General features: G+C 43.2%; 4 protein-coding genes across 5 annotated transcripts; 2 read left to right on the top strand and 2 right to left on the bottom strand.

The window, feature by feature from the left end:
• Positions 1-1,316: 1,316 nt before the first annotated feature.
• Positions 1,317-6,189, top strand: LOC100824718 (tobamovirus multiplication protein 3). Its single transcript, XM_003574213.4, has 11 exons — positions 1,317-1,704; positions 1,936-2,026; positions 2,116-2,168; positions 2,247-2,339; positions 2,425-2,496; positions 3,363-3,435; positions 3,611-3,656; positions 3,981-4,044; positions 4,130-4,183; positions 4,503-4,580; positions 5,719-6,189. Exons 1-11 carry the CDS (start codon positions 1,543-1,545, stop codon positions 5,809-5,811), a joined length of 879 nt encoding a protein of 292 aa, XP_003574261.1. The 5' UTR covers positions 1,317-1,542; the 3' UTR covers positions 5,812-6,189.
• Positions 6,190-6,690: 501 nt separating this feature from the next.
• Positions 6,691-13,564, bottom strand: LOC100831140. Of its 2 annotated transcripts, none has more exons than XM_010236646.3 (7): positions 13,172-13,564; positions 11,958-12,704; positions 10,062-11,222; positions 9,609-9,936; positions 9,243-9,498; positions 9,011-9,161; positions 6,691-8,512 (listed from the first exon to the last, which is right to left on the bottom strand). In XM_010236646.3, the coding sequence occupies exons 1-7, from the start codon at positions 13,409-13,411 to the stop codon at positions 6,923-6,925; spliced, it is 4,473 nt and encodes a 1,490-aa protein (XP_010234948.1). In that variant the 5' UTR covers positions 13,412-13,564; the 3' UTR covers positions 6,691-6,922. The 2 variants fall into 2 exon arrangements, with proteins under 2 accessions (XP_010234948.1, XP_024316714.1); XM_024460946.1 differs by lacking the exon at positions 13,172-13,564 and adding an exon at positions 12,789-12,850.
• Positions 13,565-15,610: 2,046 nt separating this feature from the next.
• LOC100831444 (transcription factor MYB87) lies at positions 15,611-17,256 on the top strand. Its single transcript, XM_014900529.2, has 2 exons — positions 15,611-16,396; positions 16,615-17,256. Exons 1-2 carry the CDS (start codon positions 16,251-16,253, stop codon positions 17,099-17,101), a joined length of 633 nt encoding a protein of 210 aa, XP_014756015.1. The 5' UTR covers positions 15,611-16,250; the 3' UTR covers positions 17,102-17,256.
• A 2,142-nt stretch (positions 17,257-19,398) lies between these two features.
• Positions 19,399-21,057, bottom strand: LOC100825224. The gene has a single exon (XM_003574215.4). It carries the CDS (start codon positions 20,762-20,764, stop codon positions 19,730-19,732), a length of 1,035 nt encoding a protein of 344 aa, XP_003574263.1. The 5' UTR covers positions 20,765-21,057; the 3' UTR covers positions 19,399-19,729.
• Between the last annotated feature and the right edge of the window lie 252 nt (positions 21,058-21,309).

Consider the following 21,309-nt stretch of genomic DNA (forward strand, 5'->3'; position numbering starts at 1 on the left):
TCTTTTGAAAACAGAGACCATTGGGTGACACTACTCATTTGTTTGCCTTGGTCTGCGGTGTACTATTTCGATTCACTACTTCCGAAGAAGGGTGTTCGAGGTCGCTACTGGAAACCCATCATATCACTCATTTACACTGCTTGGAAAGGTGCGAGCAAGGGAAAACTAGATGGTAAAGGCTATAAAGACGAGACTCACCACAACCACAGGTTCCCTTGCCAGAAACAGCTGGCCGACAGTGTGTACTGTGGCTATTACTGCTGTCACATCCTTATGGAGAATGCCAGCATGTTCAAGCCTGAGTGGAAGGGGTCAGTCGCGGCTGTGGAAGAGTACTGGCAGCCCCGAATGACAATGGCACACCGACCTAAATGAATCGTGTATAACATTCAAAGGGAGTTCGCCCATCTCATCAACAATGAGGTCATCAAGCCTAGTGGGGACTTCTACGAACGCATGGAACAAGTGGTTACTAGGATTCACCCGCAACAATAGCTTCAAACTTGATTTTGCTATGAAATTTTGACACTTTGTATCAATTTCGTGAAGTGAGATCATTTGTATTCTTTATATGCTTTAAATGATGCGTCTTTATATACATTTGTATGCTTTAAATATATGTGCCGTGCTATGCAAGTGGCTGTGGTTTTAATTCAAAATATATATGCCGTGGTATGTATTCCAAATATATATGTGCTGTGTATTTTTAATTATTTTTTTAGTTACTGAAAATGTATCAGTGTCGGTCGTCTCCCGACACTGATGTGGCAAAACGACCGTTACTGATGTACCAATCATCAGTGGCGGGCGGCCCGACCCAACCGTCATTGATAATGACCATGTTTCCGCGCCCGCCACTGATGATTGGTACATCAGTAACGGTCATGCGACCGATGATACCCATCATTAAAAGTTAGTAACAACGGCCCCGACCATTACTGATGTACTTTTTAACCGTTACTGATAAACCTTTCTGTAGCAGCGTTGCTGACCGAGTAGAAACCGTAGAACACGGTCAAAGCCGAAATAAAACTGAAAATTCATTGCAACCATAAATTGCATACGTGTACCGACTGGTGTCGCGGCAGTTTGATTCGATCGATACCCTGTCCGAACTCGAAGTTGCCATCTCATGAACCCGTTGCGCCCCGCTGGACCAAGGGCCCGCTTCTCCCCCACTACCCCTGCACCAGGTCTATGCACCGGCACTCTCGCCACCTCCCCCTTTCGCTGCTGCTCCATTGTAGACCAGGTCCACAGAAGCGAGCAAATCACCGCCCAGGTGTCCCCGGTCATTTCTCACCACCCGCGGAGCACGAAGGCGGAGGAGAGGCTCGAACCTTCTTCTCCTTCCCCTGCCCTCCACGCAACGCGACGCGAGAGCGAAACCGAAGCCCAAATCCATTTCGATTTCGAATCCCCCTCGCGTCGCCTTCCTCCCCGCACGCGCCGTCGCGATCCGCCCGCCCCTCCCCTCCCCCAAATCTGCGGGCGGCGCCTCCATCTGGCCTCGGCGCGACAGCGACAGGCGGGCGCGCGGGGATGGGGCGGGTCTTTGCGGTGGACGCCGCGGCGGCGACGTCCGCATCGGCGCTCAACGGCGCGGTGGACTGGTGGAAAGACGTGAACGCCTCACCGATGTGGCAGGACCGCGTCTTCCACGCCCTCGCCGTGCTCTACGGCCTCGTCTCCGTCGTCGCTCTTGTAAGCCCGCCCGCCTCCCCCGCATGACCCCAATACGTTCCGATCTGTCGTCTCCTGACCCGATCCTATGGATTATGTGCTCATGTGCGTTTTTATTTTTGACTCGTTTGCGCGCGTTGGCTTGATTCGTGGGCGCATGATTTCAGAATTGGGGATTCTGCAAAGAATCGTGTGGCAGGATCATGAATGTTGCAAAAGGATTAACTTGTTAGAGCTCAATTTCTATCGTAGGTCCAATTGATCAGAATCGAGTGTAGGGTGCCCGAGTATGGGTGGACGACGCAGAAGGTGTTCCATTTCCTTAACTTTGTCGTGAACGGCGGTGAGTAACACGTTTGTTCTGTTCTCTTTGCCGTGCGTTGCTTGTGTCGTGGGTCTGGTTTGATTCAGTGATCTATGTTTGCTATTCAGTGCGATCCATCGTGTTTGTGCTGCGGCGAAACATGCAGCTCATACAACCAGAGGTCTGTGGCTGATTTGATGAATTTATTGGTGCTTGAACTCATTGGGGTTTTAATGTTTTAAGCAATGTGGTACTGCAGATACTTCAACATGTGATTCTTGATATGCCTGGGCTTGCATTCTTCACAACATATGCCCTGTTGGTGCTGTTCTGGGCTGAAATTTACTATCAGGTGCTATACTGACTTGTGTTTCGTAGTTTCTTGTGATGTTTTATTATTGCTGTTGCATCTGTTAACTTGTTATATTATTTGCTAGGCACGAGCAATGTCGACTGATGGGCTCAGGCCAACTTTCTATTGGATCAATGGTGTGGTTTATGCGATTCAGGTAACTTAGTAAATAAATTTTCCCATCATCATAATTTAGATCAACTAAGTTTATGAGCTCATGCGCGAAACTTTTCACTTATGACTGCTTGGAATGATGCATGATTTACAAATCATGTTATGCATATCTGGACATTTACTAGGAGTACTGTACATCTTAATACATTATAGCTTGTAGCTGTGAGCCTGTGGCATTCTGAAATCCTTTTAGATACCTAGGAGTGGGGCCTGTGTTACTATGACCAATGAGATGAACCTTGCCTAGTCCTAGTCCTTTTTTTGCTATCACGAATGAGAAGTGGTAGTTATAACATTCCTTTTTAAAAAAAATGGGTTGTGTATTACTTAAACAAAGAGTTTGATACAATCAATCGCAAGATGGCATGGGGCCTGTGTTACTAAATTGTGGTGGCCATAACATTCTTGATGTATTTTTTATAATATATTTTGTTTATTTGCCTAGACCTAGATTACCTATATACTTTATATAGGAAATCATTCAAATGGGCAAGTCTCCTGAAATATTTAGTACTCCCTCCGTTCCATAATTCTTGTCTCAAATTTGCCCAAAACTGGATGTATCTATTCCTAAAAAGTGTCTAGATACATGTAAGATTTCGACAAGAATTATGGAACGGAGGGAGTACATGCAATTGATTCCTTGGTTTATTCATTGCAAGTACAATGTATCATTTTGTCTTGAGAACCCACATAGAAACAACCTTAACTGGTACCATCTGTTAAGGAAATACGACCATGTTCTATCTTCTTGCATTTACACCTGTTCAATTGGTTCATGCAAATTAGGAACAGTATACTTTATCCACACCAGAGATGCGTTAATATGCATGAATTCTAAATTTTCAGATAAGTCTTTGGTTGGTTTTGTGGTGGAAACCAGTTCGAGTTATGGTCATATTGTCAAAGATGTTCTTTGCAGGTAAATCACTCGCTTTCTTTGCTCTCTCCCTCTCCCTCTACCAGTACTTTCTCATGTAAAGCGGGATATCGGCGACGCATCTTCTTGACATGTTGTGTGATACAAGCTCCCTCTATGGAATGTGGAGTGTCAACGTGTTGATCTCTTCAGCTAATAATATGCTATAATGTTTCAGGCGTATCACTCTTTGCAGCTTTTGGGTTCCTTCTGTATGGTGGGAGGTAATACTTGCCTGGCTAAGAAGTTGTTATAATAAATTGTAGCATTCTGCGAGTTAGACCCATATATTCACTGCTGAAAACCCAGACCTGTTATTTGCGTTATGTAACAACTTTTATGCTTGCGGCACCACCATTCTACTAGTTTCTACTAGTGTTCCTTTGTGCACCGTAGCTTCATCTTTTATTAATTGTATGCTAAACTGAATTAGTTTACCAGTGAAAGTCTGGAACGTTACATTGCATTCAATAACAACCGTTTAGACAATGCTTGTAGCAACACTTTACCAACTGATACGGTATTTGATATTCTGTCTATTACTGTAGGTTATTCCTCATGTTGCAACGTTTCCCCGTAGAATCAAAAGGAAGGCGCAAAAAATTGCAGGAGGTATACTGGTGTCCCATTGATCTTATTTTCGGAGGCTTGTTATGACAACTATATGGATTATGGTTATGTCGTATCTGTCTTGCAGGTTGGCTATGTGACTACAATCTGCTTTACTTGTTTCTTGATCAGATGTGTCATGGTATGTACTTGCAAGTCCTTTGAACTATGCTACTCTACTACTTCCTCCATCCAGTTTTAGAAGCCTGCACGGAATTTTATGCCAAACTTAGACCAACAATTATACAAATAATATTTAATACAAGTATATAAAAGTTATGCCATGAGAATATGAATTCAAGAATGTCATTTTTGTGCCATAATAACCTCGTATTACTAACGTAATTTTTGGTCAAAGTTTGGCACAAAAATTTATGCAAGCCTTATAAATCCAGACGGAGGGAGTACTAATTTAGTTAGGTAAGTTACAGCTTTTACTAACTTGAGTGTGTAATTTTCAGATGTGCCTCAATGCATTTGATAAAGCAGCTGATCTTGATGTCCTGAGCCATCCAATTCTGAATTTCTTTTATTACCTGGTATGCTTCCATTGAATTATGTTGCCTCGTATCCACAATGTTGAGTATCACTTGTGCATTTGACTTGCATCCTGATGTGGATTTTTGTATGACCAAGCCAGCATTAAGACGTTAAGTTGTTAACACAGCTTAATCACTAATACAATAATGAAAATTAGTCTATGTTACGTACCAAGAAATCCCAATAGTCTCAGCAGCTTTGAAACTAATGTTAATTTTACGTACCATGCATTTCTAGATTCATAGTAAATGATTTCTGCTGGATGGAGAATTTATATACCTCCAATCTTGAATATCCATGTGTAGACAACCAAGTTGTAGATATTGAGGTTAGTCACATTTAAGGTATAGAGTTGCTATAGGACTTATAATGTGAAATCTAGAGATCTCATCTTGCTATTAGGTATAAGGAGTAGGATGACACATAGTGTTGTGTTGAGAACGTTCTCGGTGCTCCTCGATATGCGTTCTCAGAGAAAACCGAATAGCAGGGCCTGGATCTTCTGGTAAGGGGAACACGTTTTAAAACAGCACTCAGGTTGGTTCAAACCAGTCACCCTGGCCAGAGTGTACGGATTGCTCCCTGAGTTTCCACTGTCCGAGGTGCCAACGGCTACTAATATCTTTGCAAAATAGCACAAAATTGACAAGGATAATCATGTGTTCCTGAAACAAGGTAATGTCTGGCTGAATGCTGCACGAATTGCTCAGTTTTGTATAGTCCCCTACTGTATGAATTTAGATTTGGCTTCAGATGACATAGGTCCATGATCTATTATTATAACAGATCAGGGAAATAGAGCTGAGGCTTACGAATGCCATCATTCTACAAGAGCTTGCGGTGATAAGTTTCATGTACAAGGCACACCAATTGAATCAAAGTGCTAGAAACAGTAATTTAAACAAAAAAGTATACTGAAGGCGCTTCTCAAGAAAATAGGCCAGGGGATTATCAGGGGGCATCGTCATATAATTTGAAATAAAAAAAGAGTTAATCTTCTGAGTGCTTTATAGATATCATCTGTGCATGTTTAGCTGTCTTCTGAATTTTTCAGTGAAATACAGAGGCATACCTTCCAGCCATTGAGTAACCCAACTTTTTCTGATGCCTGGTTGGATTCGTGAAATCGTTTTGCAGATGGTCGAGATTGTACCTTCAGCTATGGTTCTGTTTATCCTAAGGAAACTGCCACCAAAACGTGGGATCACACAGTACCATCCTATCCATTAGAGCAGCCCTGGCTGGTACAGACAAAATGTTTTTACAGAGTCTATACAGCGTGGTAAATACAGGAAAGGCAATGTGAAAATCGCCGCAGTTGCTTCGAAGCTTGCCCAGGTTTTGTACGAGGAAGCCTTTAGAATGTCAGGTTACTATTGCGTGTAAAAAAGAAGTGCAATGTACTGTTTACAGGTTTAGAAATTGTAACTTAAGTATGCAGACATTTGTTCTCAGTGCCCTGTAGCCTGTACGCGGTCACAGCAATTGCGTTCACGTATTTGTTTCAATCCCCTTGATTTCACCTCTGCGACATGAAAATTGTATATCAGGAGTGTGTGGATGTTGTACGAGTTTGAATCGAACCTGAGCCCTCGGTTGTTCCTTGAAGCTGATAGATCCTGCAGATCGGTCAACAGCTGTAAATTTTACTCGAGGCCTGAGTCGTGAATTGTACAACTCACTTTGCTTGGCAAGAAGCACCGTGCATGTCGACATGCCAGTTATATCGGGTCCTTTCTTAAAACAGATAGAAAGACAAGTCTGGCGGTTGTGTAGCCTCTGCACCTGCAGGCGCAATGAAGACCATGTAGATGTGCCCAGCTCAGCCTACAATACCGCCTTGTCCAACCCAAGTGTTATTCAGCCGTGCGGCAGCGAACATGGGTTGAGATGCCCACGCAGGCACGCACGGCGAACTATGAAGCGTAAAGGAACACCGTTGTTGCCAATATGATTGGTGCTTTTGAGTGATAGAGAGCTTCAGAGCTGCTGCAGCTTGTACCACGGGAAACAGCAGAGGGCTTTTCGAGCAAGCCTGTTGGCGATCTGAGTTGCCCATGTCCAATTTCTCAGCTCCCACACCAGCTGAAACCTAAGAGAACATCAAAGTTACACAAACAGCCTGCAACCCGGACATACACTTGATCTTATTTCTCGGGCTACAACAATCAACATTTCCGGAAGGTCACCAGAGTCCACCAGCCAAAAAACAAATTATCTAAAACAACACTGCATGCTTATACTTTCTTTTGGGGTGATATAGAACAAAAGGGAAGATCATATGACTAGCCTATACAGAAAAAAAAGGTAGAGGAAGCATATATCAAACTTAGAATTCTATCTAGCTATCTTGTTCTATGCTTTCAAGTCTAATGTTAATATCAGGTATAACGGTTGCTTCTGCATCACCCAAATCTGTTTCCATGCATCCCTCCTGCTCAAGAGCATGCAGTTGATGGGGAGCGGGAGCGGCTCCAGAACTTGTATCCTGCATCTGGCAATGTAGTCGATCTAAACTTTGGGCGCTTGCCTCCGTGTCATCCTGGTGGGGTGAACTTGATGATTCTGCTTCACATACCTCTTGTTTCAACTCAGGCCGATCAGGAACAGGTGGTTCGTGTGAAGCAGCTCCAGAGCTGCCATCATGTGCTTGACCATCAGGTTGATCTGCACTTTCAGAACTTACTTTTGTGTTGTCCTGGTCAGGTGAATATGATGCTTCTGCTTCACATCCCTCTCTTCTCAACTGCTCAGGAACTGGGAGTTCAAGGGACGCAACTCCAGAACTTTCATCCTGTGCTTTATTATGGGGTCGATCTGCACTTTCAGGTCTTACTTTTGTGTTGTCCTGATGGGATGGATTCGATGACTCAGCTTCACATCCCTCTCGTTTCATCCCGGGCTGCTTGGGGACTAGCAGTTTGTGGGATGCAGCTCCAGGACTGCCATCATGGGCTTGACAATTAGGCTGATATGCACTTTTGACACTGGGCCTTGCTTTTGTATTGTCCTGGCGAGGTGAATCTGATGCTTCTGCTTTGCACCAGTTTCTTTTCATCCCTCTCTGCTCAGGAACTGGCAAATCATGGGATGCCGCTTCAGAACTGCTATTCTGCACCCGACAATGAGGTTCTTCCATCTGATTGTTATTGGCCTGTTCATCCCGATCACCCCTCATTGCTCTCTCATGAAATGAAAGATTTTCTCTACCTCGACCACCATGTCCCCTGTACGGTGCCCGTTCCCTGTATGTGTAAGGTGCTCCTTGGGGATGACGACTAAGCTGCCTCTCTTTATTCATACTTGAAAGGTGGGGATCAGCATTTCCATATGAATTAAACCTTCTTTGAGAAGAAACTGGCCCGAATGGATAAGCAGTCCTGTTCTGAAATTCCCTGTCGCAGTAACCTCCTGAAGGTTGCCATTCACCAAGAACACTAGTTTGGCTGTGTGATCCTGCCCTCCGAACTGATCCAGGAGCAAACCTACCATTACTTGTTTGAGAAGTACTGCAGATGGGTTCCTGATAAGTTCTGCTATGATAATGTTCTCCGAGATGCTGCTCAACCTGTCCTCTGAACCCTTGCGGATCACCATTCTTATCATGGTAAGGTCCGAACCTGTTGGGCCAATATTGATTAGCAGGCACACCCCGTGATTGATTACTGTAGGTTCTGTGCTGCTCGAAGTGCAGTCCATGCCTGTCCTCTCTACCAGCTAAGAAAACAGGTTTGTTTGGATGACTTGCCTTTAGTCGCAAATCATAGCCATTTTGTTGCCAAGCATGACCATTATTTATGCCCCTTCCACTGCCAAAAGGTGGAAGCTGACTCCGTCTTATTGGTGTGCTGTTGCCAGCACCGGTTACATCATGCCTTGCCCTTGATGGCCAAGATGGCTCTCCAGTTGCATCAATTCTGCGGCCATTTCTCTGATACAAAAAGAAACTACTTTTAAGTATTTTGAAGGACATTATAAAGGACACTATTGCTGAATAAGACAACATGACTGAACAAAGAAGAATCAGAAACACAAATTAGTTAGCCACTTAGCACATCAAACCTAGTTCAATCTTTCATACATACCAAATTACACTACCTTTTTCCAATTTCGATATTTTTAGAAAATTAGTTTCATGAGACTCATAAGTCATGACAGAGCAATGCTCTAACGAGATTAGCAGGTAGGTGCTGCCAGCACCACCCTGTGGGGCCTACACGGCTCCAGTGCTCAACCACGAGCATCAAGTCGGTGACCCTCATTATGCTATTACACTTGCTTAGCCATTACCCCTGTCTGTATCAGCAAATGAGTAGCCATAAGGAGTAATCGCCAAAGAATCCAACTTTAAGATTTAGTAAGGAACTGTACACGCACTTAATGAGCAGGGTATATGGAGACCTTCCATTTCACACAAGGATGATATTACCTTCATTACAAGCCTCATTGTTTCTGCTAAATCCTTGTCCTTGCGAGCCTCAAAGAAACATCCACGTCTTTTCGAATCATTTACTAATTCTGCCCATATTGAATTGCTAGCAAGCAAAGTGGCTCCATTTCCAAGGATCCAAAGGCAGTGCCTGTGGCGAAAATATTGAGATATTTAAATGAAAATACGGTGTAAACTAATACTTGAATATCACCAAATTAAGAAAATGTACTTTGCTCTTGTCAAAGCCACATTAATTCTTCCAGCATCAGAGAGAAAGCCTATTTTCCCATCTTTATTGGACCTAACTGTTGAAATTAAGATTATGTCTTCCTCGCCACCTTGAAATCCATCGATAGATTTCACTGTAACCGATAGGAACTCATGTTTCTCAAACTTTCTTCCAAGTTTTTCTTGCAAAGCAATCACTTGGGCCGTATACGGGGATATCACACCAACACTGGTTCTCCGGCTCTTCTTCCAGCACTCTAAAGTAGTTTTACACAAAACACTAATTAGCTTTATTCAAATCCTGAAGCTTACCAACTAATTATTTTCCTTCAACATGATTTGCGAAAGCTGAAGCTTTGGATATTACCTTTCGCGAGTCTTTCAATAATATTGGCTGCTACAGCAACCTCAACCATATTTTTTGAACTCTGACCGAGGTCATCAAGCATTTCCATATCATTTTCAATATGAATGAATGAATAAGAACCATAAATAGGACCAGGGAGATAACTCTTGGTATAATCTTTCTTCTTGACACTGGGACTATCTGAAATCCGGTTACCGTAAAACTTAGCATTTGGAAATTTACTGATGCAAGGGTGCATTCTATATTGTACTTCCAGCAAGTGCTTGTTGTAATCCATTGCACACAATCTCTCATAGAGGCTCCGTCCAAAGTCAACATCTTTAGCAATCTAGCAAGTAGCAGCAAGGATAAAGTATGAGCAACTATGGAAGTCAAAATAATTACCAGTAACATATATGCGGATGATAACAGAGCATGACAGTACTCAAAATGATCTTATAAATAAAAACATACCTTACTCTTTACCAATGATGATAACTGGTTTTCATCCCCAATTAGCAGAACATGTTCTATTCCTGGGAGCAAGAGAGGAACCAGTGATTCAGATTCTTTTAGTTGTGCTGCCTCATCGATAACCAAGATACTTATAGGCAACACGCTTTGCAGCCTGAACAAATCAAACGAACCAGATGCGGTGCAAAATATGAGTTTTGCTTGCTTCAAACACATGTCCCTGATTGAAGACTCATTGTCTTCACAAGGAAGCCGCATTTTCGAAAGATCCATCAGGATTTTAATACACATAGACTTTATCTCCAAAGGGTTATCCAGAGAGATGTCAAGGTCAGGAAGACCCTCAGTTGCATCATCTGCTAGGTCATCATGACTAGTAGAAGGGTCAGGAAGTTTGTCAGAAGGCTTGAAGATTTTAAAAAGAAGCTCATCAGAGACATCATCTGCACACAATAAATGCTGCATTTTGTCCAACAAACTTTTCAGAAACATCATCTTGTCAAAGTTCTTGCCCAGGGTATCCACTGGAAGATGGTCAGAGAATGTTGATATACATGCTACCAATTCTTTTGCTAAGCTACTGAATTTACTGGTAAAGTACTTCTTAAAAGTGAGGTTGCATTCACCACTGCCTGCTGGTTGTATATCTAGGGACATTCTGTGCCGAGAAATGCAATTTGTTAGGAATTTCAGGACAGAATCCACACAATGCTTCCACCCATTTTCTCTTTTAAAGCACCTCAGCAACTTATGGACACGATCATCCAAATATATCTTCGACAACTCCTTGCCAATGTGCAAACGATCCTTGTTACCAAATAAAATGATGTCACCAAAGGAATAGTGATGTTTTAGAGAGAAGTCCTCAATCAACCCAATAAGACGAGAAGCTACTTGCAAGACAGCCATGTTGGTTGGAGCACATGCAAGAATTCTCTGTTTCTTCATCAGAAGCATGTGTAGCATCACTGCAAGTGTTGTAGTTTTACCTGTGCCAGGGGGCCCCCAAATCAGCCTCACGGAAGATCTATGAAAACAATTACTTGCTGAAATACAACTTGCCACTGCACCAAGCTGTGATTCATTCAGTTTAAAATTGCAGAGGCCACCCTTGATTTCATCATATGATTTATTGCTGCAGTAGTTACAATGTCTAATAGCCTACAATATCAATATGAAACCTTCAGTGATCAATACAAAATGCAGAAGGACATAACAGTTGCATATAGGGACTATGTAAACAAAGAGAAGCAATAGCAATACCAAAATACAGAACAATATGGTGAAGCAAACATAACATTCAGTTATTTTACTATAAGAAAGTCTCTAGCTAAACTAAAAAATGTTAATGTAACATGAAGGTTGTGATCTCAAGTTAAATGGTAGCAACGTAATGATTGGCATAAGATACAATAAGTCACAACGTGTACAGATGAACAGTAAGCAGATGGAGCTGCAAGATGGAGTTCACTAAATATAAGCGATTTGAAATAATCAAAAATACTTCATGACCAGGGTGGTAATATTTCACAAAGTTCTGATATCCAAATATCACAAATTATATATCAATTCAAACGACAAGAATATATGCAAATTTATGAGTAAAGTAAACAAGAGCTCCAACATATAGTTCAATAGCATGTAAGCAAATATATAGATTATTCCATCATGTGCCAAAAACAAAAAATAAGATGAACTAGTATTAGTTTATGGATCTCATTCATATCGTATAAATATATATAAATAGAAAAACCATTAAACTTGACAATCCATAGGTACCATCTACATAGTGTAAATCAGATTAAAATTCCATATGAATTTTGTCCATGTGAAAACAGTTCAATTGCTTGGGCAGTGCAAAATAACATGGAAGAAGACACTGAAACAGATACTCACGTGATTGTTTTTTCCCAGCATGTTAAGAATGATTCTTGAATCCATTGTCAGCCCTCTTCGGAGCACAATCCAAACACGATCATACGTTATCATATTAGTCAGGTACATAGCATAGAAGGACCATCGCCTTGATGAATTTCCATATATCCCTGTCTCATTTTGTTCCTGCGGATCAGTAGAGTTCTTGGAGCGCTTTCTATCATTTGGAGGTTCTTTCCAGACTTTTTGATTTACAGATGAGTTTCTGGATTTTGGAGCCATTGCTTCTTGATCCAGCATCTCCCATGACTTGTCGAAACCTTCAGCATACAACTTCTCGTACTTGTTAACACCTATTTGTTGCCGCTCATCTCCATGAGCCCCAGTCTCCATCCTCCTTGATGCCTTGACTGTCATCTTATTACCCTGAACCTTATTGACCCATATGATGACACAGGATTTGGACTGTTTAAGAATATCAGATTGATTTTCTGGTCTCGTTTCTGAAATCAGTAGCACATCTGCTGCTTTCGGCCTATATCCCTCAGTCCCACAACCATGAGACCCTCCCCTCCATCTATCAAGCTTGATCTCATACAGTCCTTTCCCCTTTCTCATTGCATCAACTGATTGCACACTTGCAAATGGAGCTCTGGAGATGTCCTCCATGCTTGAACACATATCACCCCGGACCTCCTCTAAAAGGGGTCCAAAAAATGATGTCATGTACTGCTCCATGCTGTGAAATGTATCTGGGATCTTCGACACCTGTAACAACATTTGCTTCCATGAATACATTTTTTCATTTGGCAATTGGCAAAATACAGTTTACATATCTACGAAGCATTATACCAACTTGGCTTCTTTTGTCAAATAGTTGAACATTTTGATTTCTTGCAGTCCTACTACATTTTCCCCTCTGGTAACAAAATAATTTTCTGTTATGCTCTCCTAATAGGTGAAATACTCTAATATTGAAGCGCGTGAAAGGTACAATTTTCAAGTACCTGGCATGATTACCAGTCCCACGCAAAATTATCCACCTATGCACAAGGCAAGTACCCAAAAAGGCTACATAGTGGTAAAAAATACACCAGGAATCCGGGATAAGTCGTACTAATTGGGTTGTCGAAAGTCGCACGTTTCTTCAGATCCACGCGGATCATTCGCAACCCACACCAAATAGCTAGATAGTGAATCGATAGGGAGGGAGTGAAGGAGGTAAGGATCCTTACCTTATCTCGGAGCAGGTCCTTGTTGAGGATTTGGTCCACCGACCACGAGAACACCACCTCGGAGAGGCCCTGGCTCCGCCACTGCCACAACGAGTCGCCGGAGGAGGCCTGCATCGGCACCGGCGAGTCGCCACCGCCCTCGAGCGAGCAGGAGGGCTCCGCGGGATCGTCTTCCGGCCTCCAATCGCCCGCGCCGTCGCCGTCGCCGTCGCCGTCGCCGGCGTCGTTCCGGCGCCGCATTTCGCCGTGGCGTCGAGTTCGATGGGACTGGCTCGCCGCGGTGCTATTTTGGGAAATTAAATCCTTAGGTTTAGTGGGGGCTCTCTGACTTCTGGGTTCTGATTGGTCGCTGCGCTTCGGGGCCTCGTGTCTATCTGTCGGAGATGCAATCGGAACAACGGAGTACTTCTATTTTTCAGTTTTCAGTTTGCACAATTTCTGATTGATTCACGCTGATCCACGAAATGCAACCTCACGAAGCATTGGCTAAGTACACGTGGATGGCAAATTGAGTATATGTCTTTCCAACAGATGGACCAACCAAAACTCATATCTAACACAGATGTACACGTGCATGGCAAATTGAATACATGTCCCATCCAGTAGTATTTAATTTTTTCTTTTGAGAACGTGTCTAGCATAGCTCAAATTCCACGTATTTTATGGAGCTAGTCAACGTATCTTCACTTTTTCCAAGAATGCAACAAGACAATACTATCAATCATTTTCCAAGTACCTCATGCTTCGGTTCCTGGAAAGTAAAGTTATGAAGACCGATTCCACCAAATTCGTGGAGCTGGAGCTGTTCTAAACACGCCTAAGAACATCTTCAAAAATTTGTATTTGTATATTACTCTCTTCTTTTCACAAAAATTGGCATATTTAGTTTCGTTAAGAAAAGACTATCAATAATATCTTCAGTAATATATAATTTATATGATTGGAAACCACAATATCAACAAAACATTTGGAGACGATTCTATTGGTATAAACTTCAAGTATAAAAAACACAGATTAATAAAATAATTCTTGATCAAATACTCCCTCCGTCCAACAAAGGATGTCTCAAATTTGTCAAAATTTGGATGTATCTAGACATAATTTAGTGTATAGATGCATTTAAATTTAGTCAAAGTTGAGCATCCTTTGTTGGAAGATGGGAGTAGAAACCAAATATGCTAACCTTCATGAGAATGGGGAAGTAACTTGTAAGAAATCACTGTTGTTCAGATTGTAAGCCCCTTTACTAATTTACACTAACTTGTAGGTAAGTGTTAGACAAATCCTTATTGAAGCATGTAAGCACATATACTCCTATCATCATCAAGTACTGATTGGTTCTACGCTAGGGGACCAAAGTTACATAGTAAATGGTTTAGATAGAATTAAGTTTGATTATTTCCAAGTCAAATGGGCTTGTAAACCGAAAATTTATGATTTTTCAGATATGTTAAACTGAAAAAAAAAGTACTAACAACAATTCATCGTGCAACTTTTCTAGTGGATTGTATAATACATATAATTTATATGAGCTATTTATGGAATGGAGGGAGTACAACTTTGATGCCATTTATTTTGCCTCTTCTCTGGTTCCCTACACGGCCCACTCCCAATTAATGAATGAGGGGAGTTATTTAAAAAACAAAATCCTAATATAACATGTAATAAATCATTTTTTGGCCGTTTAACTGTAGATGACAGATTTTGAACTAAATAAAGTAATATTAACATTAGAGGCTTAATGAGTGTATATTAGCATAAAGTCCCATGTTAAATACGGAATAACTAATCCCGTGATACTGGGGGTTTAAATGTTTTTAAATATAGCACACAAAATACGTTTCCGTACATTCAGCCATCATTGTCATGATGAGGATCGTCTCAACGCAGCTACGCGTGTACCAAACAGAGTAATCCAGAAGAACAGAAGATTTGAACACAAATTATTTAGCAAAGCAAACCAGCAGTAAAATACTATAGTGCTTGCTTCTACAGTAACATTTTTTCTGACTCGTGCTCTAATCATCTAACATTGGCTATACATCAAAATTGACTGATGATGCCTCTCTTTTGTTTCTACTCGTACCTTATTACCTCGGCAGTCTCATCATGTGGAGGAATCAACTGACAATTTACCTCTCTTTTTTACATTCACTTTCCTTACACCCATTTCCTTCTCTTTTTCTGAGAAGGAATCGTTGGTTAAAACATAAGACAAGCCAATAAAACGACAAGCGGCGGAGAGATACTATTACAGCGCAGTAAAATAAAAATAAAAATTATCCATCCATCACGCATTCGGTATTTCTGACCACAAGAAACTGGTACTTATAAGCTAAAGCCTTGTGCAATCGATTTGCATTCTTGCGCCCCTCTTGGAGACAAGCAAAAACTCTGCCCAGTAAAGAAACAAAAGAGTTGAGTGGTGAAATAAGAGAGGAGGATGAAGAAGGGAAAATGGTCCAAGGAGGAGGATAACTTGATCAAAAACCACATTGAGATGTATGGCATTGGCCGTAGTTGGCAGGCATTGTCTGAAACTTTAGGTTAGTATTTTGAACTGTTCATACTGGTGTCAAGTTTATCTCTCTATCCTCATTTGTACCTTGATTTAAAAAGAAACGGAAACTGGCCAGTAAAATGCAATGCAATGTATGGCTTTTGCAAATGATCTTAAGAAGTTAAGATCATTAGGACAATATAGTTGTAGTCACGTAATTTACTGTTATTTTCGAGCATGTCTTTTTATCGAAGGCATGTGCAGTAGAGATTTGTCCAACTAAAATGGTTTCATTAGTTTATCTTAGTTTTCTAATATTCCCAGTATTAATTCCTTCAAACCCCTGGCAAATACCTCTAAAAAAACCTGGCAAATTGATTGTGTAGTACTCCGTAGCAATGTTTCTGTCAGGAGTTGAGACAGATATCCTACCGTGTTGTCCTTCGACAGTTTTCCATAAGTACAGTACGCAAACAATTTCCATGCACATAAATTTCGTTCGCATAATCATTGGCATTTGGCAATTGTATGCATAAGCTAATCGTCACTCACCACTGGCTGAAACATCGGTCCTGAGAAATGTCCTGGATTGCAGGGCTGCAGCGGTGCGGGCGAAGTTGCCGATCCCGGTGGCTGAACTACCTCCGGCCGGGCCTGAAGCACGGCCACTTCACGCTTGCCGAGGAGACGATCATCTTGGAGATGTACAGCAAGAGAGGAAGCTGGTAAGTGATCCCAACCGGCTAGAATGCACTGCACATATGGGGATTCCTTCTGCTTCTGCTCCAACCAACGCCAACGGTCGCGCTGATCTCCGCCGATTTTCTTCAGAATTTGAATCAGATCAGCGCTAAGCATTGCTCGCCTGATCGATGCATCTTGCCACCTGTGTTCCTTTAATTAATTTGATCCTGCTTTGGTTGGTTGGTATCTGATCGAACAGCTGGTCCGTCATCGCCACCCAGCTCCCAGGGAGAACCGACCTCGCCGTCAAGAACTACTGGAACAGCACGCTCGCCAAGAGGCTCCCCGGGGCGAGGACCACGGCACGCCGCAGGCGCAGCCGCCCTTCCTCGAGCACGACGTCAGACGCCAGGAAGCCGGACGAGATCGCGCTGGTCGCCCACGACGATGAGAGCGCGACCACAGGGTCGCCGTGCCACGCCACCGTCGTGGAAGCACGGCCACTTCTGGCTGCTGCCACCGTCAGCGCTGTGAAAGAGGAGGTCAGCGGGGCGGCGCGGGCCGAGAGGAAGCCGGCTGTGGCGCGTGAGAACGCGCCGCCGCGGCGTGGTGACCAGGCCGGTGCGATGGACATGGTCTGCGCCCCCGCGTCTCCGATGCCTCTGGCGATCATGGAACCTGACCTGCCTTGGCTTGCCGGCTTCGACGAGATCGACAGCTTCCTGCCCTGGTTCGATGACTGGTGATCAAGTGCCAATTAATGCACGGAGTAGCTGCTACATTGTGTGTGTTATGGTTGGGCATCGGTGTCGGTTCATGTCCATGAGTGACAATGTTACTCTGAAACTTGAAGACTTTTATTTGCCCTTTATTTTACAGTTGATGTTATAATTCCTGGATACTAGTACTGCACAAGTTTCTTCTGTCATGTTCATCTTTTCCGACCACCCATTTTGGCTTTCTCTTTTTTCCTAGAAACCAAACTATATACTCACTCCTTTCCTAAGTACAGCAAGTCACTCAAGTTTTGTCTTCGGTCAAAAAAAGTTTGACCAAGTTTGTACAAAAAGATTCAATATCCACAATAACAAAAATGAATGTGAAAACATACTTAATGGTGGATCTATTGATATTGATTTGTATTGTAGGTGTTGATGTTTTGTTGTGTAAACTTGGTCAAACTTTAAAAAAATTGACTTGAGACAAAACTTATAGGACTTATATTTTCGGGAGGGGGCACTTTCAGTTTCAGTTCAGCAAGTGCTCCGCAGATCCAACACAGTTTTGATAGCGTCCTTAGCAGAAAATAAATAGATAGGAGGAGAAGAAAACAGAACAAACTGTGGATGAATTCATCGGCGACAGGGCCAGGCATGATCAAAACTACTGGATTTTTTACCACGAGGCATAGCTCATTTCAGAGTCAGAGTGCTAGAATACCTTGGGGTGTGAAACAACAATTCTGAAGCATCAATGTGCATCAGCAGGGACATGAACTCCAGAGCCTAGAATGGGGTAGATAACAGGATTATGACGCTTTTTCTTGCGCATCCTGTTCGGCAAATAAATTGGTCTTGGGCTGCTGATCTTGCCGTCAAATCACTCCTGTGGTTCTTGGAGTCCAGATCTTAGCAGGCTTACTGGCTTCGTTAACAAGGTGATGATTACAACAGATGACACATTTGCTCCATACAAGTACAAGAAGATGACATAGAATCATTTATTCATACTTCCAACAGTCTTCTAGTAAGGAAGCAGCGATAAGGAACTGAACATTTCAGTGGTGAACAAGCAAAAACAAGGTGAATCACACATGGAGAACAGGCAATTTAAACACAAGGAAATGTGAAGCAGTCCTGAATTAATCTTTGATATTGATGTTCTCATAGAAAACTTAGAAAAAATAGAACAATTCAAGTATAAAAATATGAGGCTCTTTGAAACAAGACATACCTTTGTTACTTCAAGATTTCTTTTGAAGAAAACTAATATATGAACTGCATATGTCCCAACTTTTAGAAAAATGGTAAGATAAATGATGAACTCAAACCATACTATAGAGCCATGTGAAAGCTTGACTACAAAAAGAAAGTAACTAGATCCTGTTTCTTCTTGGACAGAAAGAGTGATGTTGTTTTGTTTTCTAAAAAATGAGAGAGAACATGATTAGAGGCTTACACGCACCGAAATATTACGCATTTATAGAATCATCCCGTGTTCATTTGATGTGATATCTATATAACTTATAAAGTTGATCCTCACTAACTGCAATTAATGTTTGCAAGATTGACATGCAAGGTGTCCATATCATCATCCATATCATGCACATCATGGGCATTCAAAGGCTCCACATCACCATCCACATCATGTGTTAATTGTTGTACACTAGGAATCCATTTTGGTGGTACATTCGAATTTAATATTTTGATACCTAAGTTTTTCATCTTCACGTTGCATATAAATATTTCACCAAACACACATATTTTCATGATATGTATGTCAATTTTTCTAAAATCTGCAAATATTTAGGTTGACGAAACTTCACTTTTCAGTTCCTTCGAAATTGTTAATGTTCATGCACATCAAAATTACACCTATTGTTTTGTTGCATATGTGTTATGAATGATAAAATCGTTTTGTCCTACAATATTCATATTTATTTTACATTAAATCATATTATTATCATTTGTTTCTAAAATCATATTCAAACGTGCATATATATATAAAAATTTCCACGGCAACGTGCAGGGAATCACCTAGTTCTTTATAACATAGTCACTACATTCTATGAATGTACTCAACTTTGTGTGATGCATTCAATATACAGTAGAATTGTAGGAGTCTAGCTTAAGAATCATGCCAATGTTAGAACTACCTCTACTTTTGGTAATAAGTATATCAAATGACATTCACACATGCATCTCAAGTTTATCAAATTGGACCAAATCTTTGATTCTGATGCCTTTTCTTGTTCTGTTTCTTTATATTTTTAGTGCTGGAATCATCAACAGATGTAACACACATTACTTACAGAATCATGATCAAGAACGAAAAAGGAAGTTCAATATTTCTTAGTATTCCTCAAGCTGTTCTCTCCTACATGTCAGAGTCACCATTTTAGTTATTGCCCGACAAAGAAGTATACAATACATCATCTCAGTCTGCCATTCGGCCAAAAACAGTGTGGTTCTAAGATTTCCCTATATTACACTCTAAGGTTGAGTGATCAAATGGCAACTTCTGGCACGCAACCAAAATGCTGAAGGAATCAAAAGAACCTCCTATTCCACAACACATCCTAATTACCTGTGTATGGTACTGAACCAAAATAAGAGAGGGTGGAGCACACCTGCTTCAAGAACCCCTACCAGTAGTCAAATCCTTTGTTGCGACTCAATCACTAACGCATTCAGCATGATATGCATGACAGCGTCGTACACCACGCCGCCGTAATGCATCCCGTCAGCTGTGCATTGCTGCTCACATCCCCGGGTGAGCTTTCCCACATCGAGCAGTCGGAACGGGCCACCGTCTCGGCGCAAGATACACCTCTCGTCAACCTCACGGTTGTAGGCTTGCAGCATGGTGTCGTTCATGTGCGATCTCTTGGCATCAGTGTTGAGCATATGGTTGACAAGACGTGGCAGGCCGAGCCAGAACATGTGGGGCGGCGGCACAGGGAGTGGTGTGCGGAGGGAGTTGGCCGCATCGGCGACTGACGCCAATGCATCGCCATAGTGTTGGGCGTCCGTGAAATGGAGCATGTGCCAGAGGCCGGATCCGAGCACGAGCACGTCGGGGGTGCGTGGCGCGAGGCGGAGATCCTCGTGGAGGAGCCGCGTGAGGTTGCTCTCGAATGGCGCCCAGATGAAATCCACGGAGATGCCCCTCGCCGGCACGGCGGCGTGGTAGTCGCTGTGGCGGCGGAACAGCTCCGGTTCCGCGGCCGCCGCCGCGGCCGGCTCGAGGAGGAGGCGCAGCAGCGCGAGCACGAGCAGCCGCGCCTGCGAGTCCCCGGCCACCATGACCCAGGAGCCGTTGAGCAGGAGCGAGGCGTCGTCCCGCGACAGGCGCGCGAAGCCGCAGGTGGCCGCGAGCGAGGGCGGCCACGACCAGGCCCGGCCACCGTCGGCGTCGGCCCACGACACGCGGTGCAGGAACGGGATGCAGGAGTCGGAAGAGGAGGAGGGGGCGGCGGGGTGGAGCGGGTGGAAGAAGGAGGAGACGAGGAGGTGGGGCAGTGAGGGGAGGTACGGGGAGAGGTGGACCCCGACGGCAAGGGAGACGAAGAGCGCGCCGGAGAAGAAGAGCACCTTGTTGCGGCTGAGGTGCCAGCCGGCGAGTCCCATGGGGACGAACAGCACCACGCACGCCGCGAGCACGCCTACCTGCGCCCCGGCCGAAACCATGGACCGACCGGATCGGCGCCTCCGACGAGCCAAGCCTTTCTCCGAGCAGCGACGCCGAGGTCCACCAGATCTGGGCCGGAGGTTAAGGCGGGCGGGCGAGGGATCGGCGCGAGGAGAAGTAGGTGATGATGGGGTCGTCGCGTGGTGTGGGTTGGTGGAGTGGTGGGGGGGGCGGGGGAGGGGCCTGGCTGAGGTGAGGTGAGGCCTGAGCGGAGGTGAAGGGAGGTCGGCGGGATGGGAACAGCGGAACAGCAGGCGGGTGGGGGAGGGGACGCGCAGCGCGGTTACGTGCCGTGCGCCGGCGTGGATCCAGAACGGTGGCCGGCTCAGTTCGGCCCAGTTTTTCTTAACTTTCTGTTAAATAATTTACAGTTGGCATACAGTTAAATATACAATTATCATAGATAAGGCAAACTTAATGACCAAACCTTAACCAAGAGTAACTTCATCAGTTCCTTAAAAAATGTCATATTAGTTTTCATTAAGACAACTCTTTGACCACAAATTACTATGTTAATTCGTTATCAAAAATACTTCACGATACT

The sequence above is a fragment of the Brachypodium distachyon genome, chromosome 3 (assembly GCF_000005505.3).
Source record: "Brachypodium distachyon strain Bd21 chromosome 3, Brachypodium_distachyon_v3.0, whole genome shotgun sequence".
Classification (NCBI taxonomy): Eukaryota; Viridiplantae; Streptophyta; class Magnoliopsida; order Poales; family Poaceae; genus Brachypodium; species Brachypodium distachyon.

Bases quoted from the DNA above. Each gene is read 5' to 3' on its own strand.
- LOC100824718 (XM_003574213.4), top strand. From the start codon at position 1,543: ATGGGGCGGGTCTTTGCGGTGGACGCCGCGGCGGCGACGTCCGCATCG. The intron at 2,340-2,424 runs GTGCTATACTGA...ATTATTTGCTAG, and splicing joins GGGCTGAAATTTACTATCAG to GCACGAGCAATGTCGACTGA. The intron at 4,581-5,718 runs GTATGCTTCCAT...ATCGTTTTGCAG, and splicing joins TGAATTTCTTTTATTACCTG to ATGGTCGAGATTGTACCTTC.
- LOC100831444 (XM_014900529.2), top strand. From the start codon at position 16,251: ATGTCCTGGATTGCAGGGCTGCAGCGGTGCGGGCGAAGTTGCCGATCC. The intron at 16,397-16,614 runs GTAAGTGATCCC...CTGATCGAACAG, and splicing joins TACAGCAAGAGAGGAAGCTG to CTGGTCCGTCATCGCCACCC.
- LOC100831140 (XM_010236646.3), bottom strand. From the start codon at position 13,411: ATGCGGCGCCGGAACGACGCCGGCGACGGCGACGGCGACGGCGACGGC. The intron at 12,705-13,171 runs GTAAGGATCCTT...ATGTTGTTACAG, and splicing joins AGGACCTGCTCCGAGATAAG to GTGTCGAAGATCCCAGATAC. The intron at 11,223-11,957 runs GTGAGTATCTGT...TTGATATTGTAG, and splicing joins TGCTGGGAAAAAACAATCAC to GCTATTAGACATTGTAACTA.
- LOC100825224 (XM_003574215.4), bottom strand. From the start codon at position 20,764: ATGGTTTCGGCCGGGGCGCAGGTAGGCGTGCTCGCGGCGTGCGTGGTG.